Source organism: Triturus cristatus, chromosome 7 (assembly GCF_964204655.1).
Source record: "Triturus cristatus chromosome 7, aTriCri1.1, whole genome shotgun sequence".
In the NCBI taxonomy this organism is placed as follows: Eukaryota; Metazoa; Chordata; class Amphibia; order Caudata; family Salamandridae; genus Triturus; species Triturus cristatus.
In genome coordinates this window covers 776,475,315-776,487,985 of record NC_140590.1, presented here as the reverse complement: position 1 = coordinate 776,487,985, position 12,671 = coordinate 776,475,315, and the positions used below count along the sequence as shown (strand labels likewise).

The 12,671-nt window shown below is 52.7% G+C and overlaps 1 protein-coding gene across 1 annotated transcript in view; it reads left to right on the top strand.

The window, feature by feature from the left end:
- CCDC57 (coiled-coil domain containing 57) overlaps nucleotides 1-12,671 on the top strand; it is a 742,721-nt gene that overhangs the window by 663,384 nt on the left and 66,666 nt on the right. Inside the window, exon 16 of the mRNA XM_085617570.1 lies at nucleotides 11,308-11,536. Within this exon, the coding sequence (XP_085473696.1) occupies nucleotides 11,308-11,536 (229 nt within the window). The remainder of the gene's footprint in view (nucleotides 1-11,307; nucleotides 11,537-12,671) is intronic.

The following is a 12,671-nucleotide window of genomic DNA, read 5'->3' as shown; positions in this document are numbered from 1 at the left end:
AATGGGTTCACCCTGTTTACATTTAAAAATTGACTGTATTTACAAGACTACTCATGTCCTCAGGCCCCTTCCTTGTTGAGCTCAAGGCCGCATGTATCTCTTAAAGCATTGAGACTCCCACCGCCCCACCTTGATAGTTCGTTCTGCGGACATGCCTGCCCTGAAGGCATGGCCAGGTAGGTGGTGAACAGGGCTACTGGAAAATACCTAGCATCACCAAGTTTTTGCAACAAGACCACTCTCCCCTCCCCTGCCTGGTCTGTTTTTGACCGCCTTACTAAGATTTTGAGTGAGGCCTCTGAGAGTGTTGCATCCTTCCTATTCAATGCCACCCCCGATGTGTCATGCTTGGACCTAGCCACTAACTCCCCAATCCTAAAGGCCCCAAAGAAAGCCAAGCTAAAGGTGGCTGCAAAGAGGGCCACTTCAAATGCTGAATGGGTAGCCTTGGGCACCCAGTCCAGCATCCCTTGCAGAGTCTTGAAGTCGATGGGGGACCTGTTGTCCGGAGCCCGCGGCTCGATCCTAACCCAGCCCTTGAGCGTCGCCCTGATCAGAAAGGATTTCGTGGGATCGTTCTGGCCCCTCAACCTAGTGTGGTGACTGATAGCCAACAGGTGGCCAGAAATCTAGGAGTGACTCTTCCCATTATCCTTGGCCCATACTATGAAAGTCTGTGCCCTGAGCTCCAATGGTGACCTCACATCTTCCCAGGCTCCCACCACTGCACACAACCTGGCCACACAAGCCCTATAGCGCTTACTGGTCCTGGGTGCTAGGGACAGCTCGCCCAGTCCCCTCAATCGCTGTTCCACTTCAGAAGGAACCAGAGGTGTGGTGGGAAAGGGGTCTTCTCCTCTCTCGCTCTCGGCCGCGCCTCCCAAAACCGGCGCCACTGAAAACGAGAGAGAGCGTCAGCTGCTGTGTTCTGCACATCTTGAATGTGACCAGCCCTCCATTCTACATTGTTAAACAGGCAGGCCCGCACCAGTTCCCTCAAAAGGCACAAAACAAGGGGACAGCTATCCGACTGGGAGTTGATAGCCTGAACGACTGCTAGGTTGTCGGACTAGAACAGGACTCTCTTTGCCGCCAGCACTGTAGGCCACAGGTGGAAGGCTACCACTATTGGGAACAATTCTAACACCGTTATGTTTGATGTGATCATTTTGTGCCAAGAGTTGGGCCATCTCTCAGCACACCATTCTCTGTCTAAGATTGGCCCAAAACCCTCTCTGCCTGCCGCATCTGTGAAGCGTGCTAGTTCAGGACTGCTCGCCCAGAGGAGGCCCTCCAAATGACAGAACCGTTGAAATTATCCAAGAAGTCTGACCACATACTCAGGTCCTTCCTCGTCCCCTTGCTCAATCTCACCATGTGGTGTTTCCTCTTCACTTTGGCAGTGGACCTGGCTAACCTTCGCGCAAAGACCCTCCCCAAAGGTATGACCCTAGCAGCAAAATTCAGCTTACCCAGAAGGCTCTGAATGAACCCAAGTGGGGCCTTGTCCTGACCTAATTCTAACTGGATCTGCTGTGCCACGTCCCGTACCTTGTCCTGTGGCACCCTGGACTCTCCGGCAATAGTGTCCAGCTCAATCACCAGGAAAGTTAAAACTTGTGCCAGACCCACTGTCTTCCCAGGCGCGAGTGGCACCCCCAGGTGACTGGCCTGCTCCTCAAATTCCGTCAGGGCCTTTTTGCAATCCTGCGTGCCCTCCTGCCCGATGAAAAGGAAGTTGTCTAGGCAGTGGGTCACCCCTTCCACCCCACGGGTTTCCTGGAGGGCCCACTGCAGGAAGCAACTGAAAGCCTCAAAATAGACACAGGAGACCGTGCACCTCATGGGCATGCACCTGTCGTAGAAGTACCTGCCCCGCAGCCTGAAACCTAGCAGGTGTTGGCTGCTTGGGTGGACCGGTAGAAAGCGGATTCGATGTCCGCTTTCGCTAAACAGGCCCCCTGCCTGCCCGCCCTCCTGACTGCGCATGTAAGTAGAGACACGGAGCAATAGGGGGGGACTGCTGGCCCTGACTGGTGTGGTCACAAAGCCAGGGGACGCGCTGTGCATGGTGGCCACTGAGGGGGAGGCTTAAGTTTTTGCTGTATCCATGGACACCTCAGCTGTCTTGCCTGCCGGTGCCGGCCCGCCGACGCTCCTGCTTTGAGTGGCAAGACGCCACAGGGTGTGGCCCACCACATTTGCTGCAGGCATGTAAGAACTTGCATGTTTTTCCCCAGGTGCATGAACCGGTGTTGAAAAGGCGACAAACCCAGGGGGTGACCTCCTGAAGCCCCCCTCCGCCCCCCCTGCGCGCTCCCCGAAAAGGCAGTTTGAAACCGCGTGTGCCTGACTGAAAGGAACCCTTGCCTGTGTAGGGCTCCACCCCTCCTTGGGCTGTGTAGCTACGCTCTGCAGTGTGCTGGATCCCATATGGTCCATCCATAGCTGAACCTCTTTCTGGTTCCAACCTATCTCAGGGCACATGAAAATGTTCTTCCGGAAATCCCTGTCGTAGTGCAACCAACCCACTCCCCCCTACTTCTGGGCTTCGTTGTAGATCAACCTGGAGTATTGCACCAAACCTTGACCTAACTCTGGGACCTTTTCCATGATTACAGAAGACAAGATAGAGAATGCCTCGAGCCAGTTATCGATGGTCTTTTCGGGCCATGACTGATACTTTACTTTCTTGTCATCGTCTTTTCCCCCAACCCTTCTGGTGTCGTGGCCCTCCTGGCCTAGCATAAACAGGGAAAAAATGTCTAAGAATTTGCGCATCCAGATTACTTCTTTGACTGCCTCCAAGACAGGGAGCAGCGTCCTGAGAGCAGCGGGGCGTTGGTGACAGGACGGGGGTGCTGGCAGCGTGTTCAGCTGCGGGGGGGAACAATTATGGGCAGCTACGTAGCTGGAGGTGGAACTTTCGGGGGGACCCCCGGGATGTCCAGGGGACTGGCGGTAACAGCACTGGTGGCGAGGGGTGCCCCTCCCATGGCAGCTGTCGTGCTTCCTGCTGATTCCGTGTTGGTAGTGTTGATGGGAGGTCTGGCGAGCCCTGCTTCAGTGGTATCCCCCCTGACGCACCTGCTGACTTACTGGTTCCAGGTGTACCTGCCCCCACCCTGGATACTTCGGGAGCTACCGCAGCGGGTGCCGCCCGTTGACCCTGCAGCTCGTTACCCTGGTGTGCTCATAAACTATCAGCCGCCAATGTCTCTCCCTCCCCGTGTTTGTGCTGATGCCCCGGTGCAGGGAGCTCTTCCCTGGCGCACCTGCTCTGAATTCCGCCTTAAAGGTGTTAATCGTGTCCATGAGCTTACCCAAGTCCTCCCTTGTGGCGTAGTTCCCAGGGGCCGCATTGCTGTCCAGTAGGGGAGGTCAACAGGGGAGCAGCCATTCGAGGGGTAGCCACGGCTCTACTCCGGGGAGGCAGCGGATCTGCCGGGAAGTCCTTAATGGTGAGTCTGCGTACTCGCTTGGACCTAGCGGGGCCTGCCTCTGCACTGGGCTCCTGCTCTGGGGTAGGGACCCCGCTGGCGACACCGGAGTCCTCAGGATCGTTAGCCTTCAAGAGTTCCATGGCCCGTGACAATCCCTTGGTCTTGGCCATCTGGATGAAGGCTGTCAATTGAGGGTCCTGGGAGGTGCCTGGTTGAGTTTCCTCCACCTGGGACATCTGCGAGAATAGGGGGTGGGGAGCCCTGACTATCCATGCTGCTCTTCGCGCCCGCGGCCACTGGCAGAATCTGGGGGAGAAAAATTATAAGTGTAAGACAACCCTGCCCTCTCGCAACTCGAGGCACAAACCACCTGTGTTCCTGGTGCCAACAGTCGCTCAGCCCCCTCCCCTATCTCTGCACTTACTTATACGGTTGGTTGACTAATTGGCCTTAGGCTGTCGTACACTCTGATGACCCTTCTTAGAGCCTCTGCGTGCGGGGACGAAGAAAGAAAGTTAGTTGTGCAAGCCTGTGTCCTTTCCCATGGACGCGCTGCCCCGCACGCTCCTGTGAGACCCTCCTGGAGTCCAGTGATCGACCCAATCGCCTCCACCTCCCCTTAGAGCACCACCCATACCTGAAATCCCCTTTCATGCAGTGCGGACTCACGATTGCTCTGAGAGACCTGGGCTGCCCCTGAAAAAGATAAGTTACTCGCTATTCCAGGACCTGGCCCTGCCTACTGGGAACCTTGAATGCACTGCTGCACGCGCATCTGGGTGTGAGCCCTGACCAATACCCGTTGCAGATTTGTGCGCAGCGTGTCGGCTTGTGGAAGCTGACGGCGGGCGTTCAATCTTGTGCTGTAAGCTGGGAGCACAAAACATTGATAAGTACTTCACCCCAGGCCCAGGTAGGCCCTTGATGTTGCTGGGTAACCTGACTGGTTACCCACGCCAAGTAAACCTCTCCCATCACTTATTCGGATTGCACAGGCACTTACATCCGCTGTGTTGCCCAGAGATCCCAGATGACAATTCCCCGTCATAACCCCTGCACCTTTTGAAACGCACCCAAAGCAACTTATTCAGTCTTGGCTGCGAGATGACATAGGTCTCGCATCCCCACCATAATTTACCCGATCAACCATTCCCACAGGCCCTTGTATTGTCGGCACCATGCTGACCCCTGCTGTGGACCACGTGCGCGACAGACACCATCTTGCCTCCTGTACCTCAAATTATTACCTGCGCCTTAGTAACCGTCACGGCCCACTGTCCGACTCCACCCTAAACGTCCCTGCAACGCAATAAGAAACGTCATATAATTTATACAGATGGCATGACTCAATCGGGCGGCTTAAAACAGTGAAATACATTGATTTGTTTTCACAATTACCCAGGGAATGGCGCTATCAGCGCTGTCCACAACACTACCCAGTCTCCACGACCTAACCACCCGACGTGCCACAAACTCCCCCAAGTCACTGGCAAACCACGGAATAGGCCATCCTGCCCCACCCGTAGTCACGGGCCAGGGCTCCACCCCGCCAGCCCTCTTGCACGTGCCACTGGGCCCTTTAATCAAGCGTCCCTCAAAATGCACACACAAAATCCGCTGTGTTCCGGTGCTCGCCTGGGGTGTCCAAACCATCGCGCTCTCACCCACACCTCCGTTCAGAGACCAAGACACCAGCTGGTGCCGTGGGGGCACCCCACGTGTTCCGAGCCAAGGCGCCGCAACCTTGCCCCTCCCGACTGGCACCCCATGCCGCACGGTGCCTAAAAATGTTATTGCAGATGAACTCAGGTTGGATCGGGGCCCAGAGGCCGTGCGGTGGGCACCAGTGATTGTTGCAGGGGGGAGGGGGAGACATGCGCTCGCCACCCTCCCCCCGCATCCACGCGCCCTCCAAACTGACACCACAAAACCAGGGTATGGGAGGACTCATAGAAGTGAGCCTCTCCCGGGCCCTTACAATTGTGCCCCCCCTCCTGCGACTTACTTACTAATGGGGGTGTGCTGCAACAATGTCATATGGGCAGAGGCCCTGCAGCCGGCCCCCCTGCAGGAGGGAGCACAAGCGACACCAGACAACAGCGGGAGGAGCCTCCATGCGGCCCGCACCTCACACCAGGCCCACGTGGGCCATGCTCAGCTACGGGCATCACCAGAAATGGCCGCCCGCAGGACGGAGCACTGGGGCACCACTGTCCCCCCTTCCCTCATGTCGCTGCTTGTTTCCCTATGCGCAATGGATCCTACATGTAGGGCCCTGCAGCCAGCCCTCCTCCAGGGGAGAGCCTATAAGACCCCCGCATATTAGGAGGATGCTGCGATTCCCCTTGGCGACGGGTCTCCGGCCGAGCCCCAGCAACCCGGTGCCCTTCAGGCAAAGCCGAGGACTCAATGTGTGGGCCCCCAGTGGAGGGAGGCCCGTGTGGGTGGAAAGCGAGCAGGGAGGTAGGACGCCCAAAAGGTACGGCCTGCTCTCTCCGCTCCGCCGAGCGGAAGCAGCCCCCATGCCACACAGTCGGGCCACCCCCACGACAAGTCACCCAAGGGGAAGGAGGGAGGTGTAACGGGGCTCGCTGTCCCCCCCCCCCCCCCCCCCCCCCGCCCGAGGCCTTGGGCTCACGCGGGCCAAGCAACCCTGCTAAACCTGTGGGCCCAAGTCGGGCCGGGTCCCGGCACATGCCAATCTAAGGGGTACTCTGCCTGCCTCCACCTCTAGGCCCCTACCCGGTCAGCACAGTGCTGGCCTCGATCAGGGGAGGGGTGCTGCTGCCCTAGCCCTCTAGGAGCTCTCAAACTCCCCCCCCCCCCCCCCCCACTGGTGGGCCACCGCCACGGCAGAAGCCGGGCCCAGCCACCCAGCCTCGGGGGAAGTGGGGGGGGATCCACAGTCAATGCGACAGTCAGCACGTCCGAAACGGCATCGAGGGCAGCGGTAAAGAGGCCACCCGATGGGTGGGGAGAGGCCCTTATACCTCATCCCTGCCCACCCCCTGCCAGAAGTGACGCTGTGTGCAGACCCCTCAAGGGGGGGGGGTCCAACACACTAGCCTGTCTCGTGTGCCCTCATGTGGCACTAAGGCGGCCGCCTTCTTAGGAGGGTCCCCTTCGTGGACCACGGGCAGCCCACATACTCCCTACCATCGCACATCATTCTCCAGGATTTAACCAAACTACTGAGACTCACATGCTCCACTGTTCTCATAACCGATTGCATGCATGGGACTACAAGGGAGGGGGGGTGTAGACTTGATGGCTATTATTGTTTGTATCAGGAAACCCTGTTTATTTTTTAACCTGCAGCTTGTTATCCCTTGCAGTTCGTGAATGTTTGCTATTGAACTGTATTTCCTATGTTCTCGTTTACAATTTAAGCGCCAACTGTATGCATATATCTGTTTTTAGGTCTCGCCTGACCCAGCGCATGCGCTGGTCTGGCGAGACTTTTTGTGAGGGCTCCAAAAATGCTACCATGGCCAGCCTAGAGCTACAGTGCATGTGCGCGGGCGCGGGCGCGCACTTAGGTGCAGAGGATGGCAAACGTCGCCGTGCTCATTAAGTGCCCACGATCACTTTCGCCCGCGATCACTACCGTGGCGCACCTTTGATGTTCTCGTTCAAAGAACATCAAACATCAAAGAACATGTTGTTGTGTTAATGCTTTGCTGCGCCCGTTTGACTTACAATGTGCTTTCTCTTTCCAAAAACTCAATGTTTGTGTTCCTTTATTTTGAGATGCTTTTAGTATTACTGTTTTGTGACTTAAGAACATTAAGGAAATGTTGCTGTGAAACTGGACAACATTCACAGTGTTTATTTCTGATCGCAGCGGCTGCTTCATGTCCGTTGCACCATTCAGGGAGTCCTTTCGTTGGCGCTTTCATGAGGACATGATGAGGAAGCTGGAAACTTTTGACACATTCTCTTTAAAAGCACAGCATGTTGGCGACTGGTTAATCGATTAGACCTATGTAGCGCTTTAGATCTCAAAGCGCTATGGTGGGTGCAGCAGTTACAACTCATGAAATATGGGGTGCAACTCACAAGGAGGGAGCAGGTTTGAGTGCACATTGGCTGCAATCAAACTCTTAAGATGATGGGCTGTGTGTATCCATTATCAGCACTCAATCTTCGCTAAGTGATCTTGTTTGTTTTGTTGTTGTGTTAATGCTTTGCTGCGCCCGTTTGACTTACAACGTGCTTTCTCTTTCCACAAACTCGATGTTTGTGTTCCTTTATTTTGAGATGCTTTTAGTATTACTGTCACACACACAACCACAAACACACACACAACCACACACACACACAACCACACACACAACCACACACATACACACAACCACAAACACAACTACACACACAACCACACACACAACCACGCACACAACCATGCACACAACCCCACACACAACCCCACACACAACCACGCACACAACCACGCACACAACCACGCACACAACCATGCACACAACCACGCACACAACCACACACACAACCACACACACAACCAAACACACAACCACACCCAACCACACACACAAACACACACACAACCACACACACACATACAACCACACACACTCACAACCTCACCCACACCCACAACCCCACAGACAAACACACACACAACCACAAACACACACACACACACAACCACATACACAACCACACACACAACCACACATAACCGCAACCACACACACACACAACCTCACCCACACACAACCACACACACAACCACACCCAACCACACACACAAACACACACACAACCACACACACACAACCACATACACAACCACACACACAACCACACATAACCGCAACCACACACACACAACCACACACACACACAACCACACACACTCACAACCTCACCCACACCCAACCACACAGACAAACACACACACAACCACACACACACAACCACATACACAACCACACACACAACCACACATAACCGCAACCACACACACACAACCACACACACACACAACCACAACCACACACACACAACCACACACAACCACACACACACAACCACACACACAACCACACACACACACACAACCACACACACACAACAACGTACACAACCACGTATACAACCACACACAACCACTCACACACAACCACACACAACTACACACAACCACACACACACAACCACACACACAACCACACACACACACACACAACCACGCCCAAGCACACCCACAACCACACACACACAACCACACACACAACCACACACACAACCACACACACACAACCACACACACACATCCACACACACACAACCACACACACACAAACGACACACACAACCACACACACAACCACACACACACACAACCACACACACACAACCACACACAACCACACCCACAACCACACACACACACACACAAGCACACACACAACCACACACACAAGCACACACAACCACACACACAACCACAACCATACACACGACCACACACACAACCACACACAACCACACCCACAATCACACACAACCACACACACACAACCACACACACAACCACTCACACAACCACACACACACAAACCACACACACACAACCACAACCACACGCAACCCCCCACACACACACACACAACCACACCCACAACCACACCCACAAGCACAACCACTCACACACAACCACACACAACTACACACAACCACACACACACAACCACACACACACACAACCACGCCCAAGCACTCCCACAACCACACACACACAACCACACACACACAACCACACACACAACCACAACACACAGGCACACACACACAACCACACACACAACCACAACCATACACACGACATCACACACAACCACACCCACAATCCCACACAACCACATACACAACACACACAACCACACACACACAACCACACACACACAACCGCACACACAACCACACACACAACCACAAACACAACCACACACAACCACACACAACCACACACACACAACCACACACACAACCACACACACACAACCACAACCACACACAACCACAACCACACACACACACAACCACACACACACACAACCACACACACAACCACACACACACACAACCACACACACAACTACACACACAACTACACACACAACCACACCCACAACCACACACACACACACAACCACACACACACAACCACAGATACAACCACAACCGCACACACAACCGCACACACAACCACACACACACAACCACACATACAACCACACACACACAACCACACACACAACCCCCCCACACACACACACACAACCACAGCCACACATACAACCACACACACACAACCACACACAACCACAACCATACACACAACCACACACAACCACACACACAACACACATCCACACACATCCACACACACAACCACACACACACAACCACACACACAACCACAACCACACACAGCCACACACACAACCACACACACACATAACCCCACACACACAACCGCAACCACACATCCACGCACACACCCACAACCACACCTGCACCCACAACCCCAACCCCACCCACACACAACCACAGCCACACACACAACCACACACACACAACCACACACAACCACAACCATACACACAACCACACACACACAACTACACACACACAACCACACACACACAACCACACACACACAACCACACCCACAACCACACACACACACAACCACAGACACACAACCACAGACACAACCACACACACACACACACAGACACACACGCACAACCACACGCACAACCACACACACAACCACACACACACACACACACACACACACACACACACAACCACAACCACACACCCAACCACATCAAGCATTGGCAAGGGTTTAGCCGCGCAACAGTTGATGTGATTGCACCAAGGATATTGTGCTGCATAGCTAAATACGTGGAAGGTCCCAAAAGCGAGACCTATTGGCTATGCCAATGCTTGTTTCTTTTTCCTTTGGACACTACTTTGTATTGAAGTCTACCCAACGGAAATGTATCCTACTCTACTGATGCGGTATATTGTCTTTGATTTAGTAACAGTTTACCTTGTTGCTTGGACAATTGGTTTAAAAACTAAAAATACAATAAACAGATTTAAACAAATGAGACTGAGAGATCGGCTTGTTGAGGCATAAATATAAAAGGTGATCGTATAACTTCTTTCTCCTTCCTGTTAAACAATTAAATGCCCATGTTTGTGTCCATAAGTTGTGTTGGCTTGTTGCTTGCATATTGCCTTTACAGTAGTCTGCATGCACTAAGACTATGAAATCAGTGCACCCTTTCAGAAGCTTCATCCTACTGTAGCAGTGTATCAAGGGACGGAGGGGTCATGTCATTGGTTCGTATATAGCGGGCTTGCAAAGCACACAGTAGGATTAATATAATTGATGTATGGGCACAAATTGTTCATCGTAATTATTTTTTATTCTTCCAAACACATTTATTTTCTGAATATGTTGGAACATCCTTGTGTTGATCTAGTGGCTTAAAGAGGTTTCACCGACAACAAGGGGGTTGAAGTAGAGTTGTACGACAAATATTTACCTCTGCTCTCTCATGCCGTTTCAAGTTGAATATGTTATTCTGAATTCAGTAGAGTCACCCAATTATTTACTAATTTTGCCCCAACGCATGCATGCCCCTGGATCTAGGCTCACCAAATCACCAGCTTATTTGTGACCATGTGACCATACTTAAAAGGGTGTCCTCCTGCTGGAGCACTCTTTATCGGTGCCTCACCTGTGCCTGTGATAAATCAATCAATGGTTGCTCGGATTTGGATCTGTTTGACCTTTAACCTTATGTCCCGTTTTCAGAGTTCAGCCGTCAAGCAGCTTCAGGAGGAAATCTTGAGACTTCGTGAAAAATTAAACTCCCAGGGATCAGGGGATGGATCCCAACAACCCCTCGACTACAGTGTACACACTCTACACACCAAACTGAGGCAAGCGGCGAGAAGGATAGCGCGGCTGAGCCAAGAGAAGGAGCAGCTGATTGACCTGGGGAACCGCCTGCGAGCAGAACTGGTGTCTGCAGGACGGGAAGGTGAGTACATGGTCAAAGAGCAACGTGGAACCCAGGAAAAGTCAGGTGGGAGCCTGGTGTCAGTTGGATAGGTGGCAAGGAGTTCTAGGAGATCACAGGAGTCAGAACAGGCTGTGAGGGGCAGGTAGCACAGACTCAAGGACAGGGCTAGAGTAGAGTAGGTATGAATGCCCTCTTTGAAAAGAGCATCGTATGGTGTGCGTATGTTAAAGTGAGCCCAAGAGGAAGGGTGCGAGTACAGGGTGGGCATCATTTATGGGTGTCTAGAGCTCGCAATTGTGAGCCCCATGCTTTCCCTAGCATGACCTGTTATGTCTTCTGAATCCATAAACCATTATAGTGCGGGCGGGAGTGAGACAGATTGTTTTGAGCATCCTCGACAGCAGGAACCAACAAGAACTTAAAACCACTTATTTTGTGACGCAGTAATGAAGTGGCATCATTTATGAATCTCCAGGGATTTGAACTATAATAGTCTAGTCTCCCTTGCAAATTCTATGCTGTCTTTTATCAGTTTCTGAAACTTTTTAAACTCCTTTGTTAGTTTTATGCTTGTCATACAGATGTTTTTCACCTTGTCTGCTGGTTTTATCAGTCAATAGCTGTACTGTTCACTTTTTATGATCTCATTGCTTTCAAGTGTCATGCGATATCGCTTCCTGGAATGGCATGAGAGGGTTCGGTAAGCATGAGTGTCACTTCCACTTCCCATATGAGTTTAGTGAAATTACACAAGTTTGACGAATAGCAAGCCATTAGAGGGAGCAGATTGTGAGGGTAGGTTGAGGGAGCAGATTACTCACAAAGGCAGGATGGGAGGAAAGAGTGGGTGGACAGGCCAAGAGGGAGAGCAGAGTTTGAGGGCAGCAGAGTAGGTTGAGAGAGTGAATGAGAGGGTAGCCAGAGTGTGATTGAAATATCAGGGTGTGATGGAGAGCATAGTGTGGAGGAAGACGAAGAGAGAGAACAGTGTGTGAGGATAAGGATTGAGGAAGATGTGATTATGAGAATAGTGGCTATTGGCAGGGCGAAATAACAAATTAGAAAGGGTTAAGGATTCTTAAATGTCCATAGTGTGAGGGTGTGCTGCTTGGCAAAGGTTTGAGCACAGGAAAAGCAGATTGTAAGGCAGAGG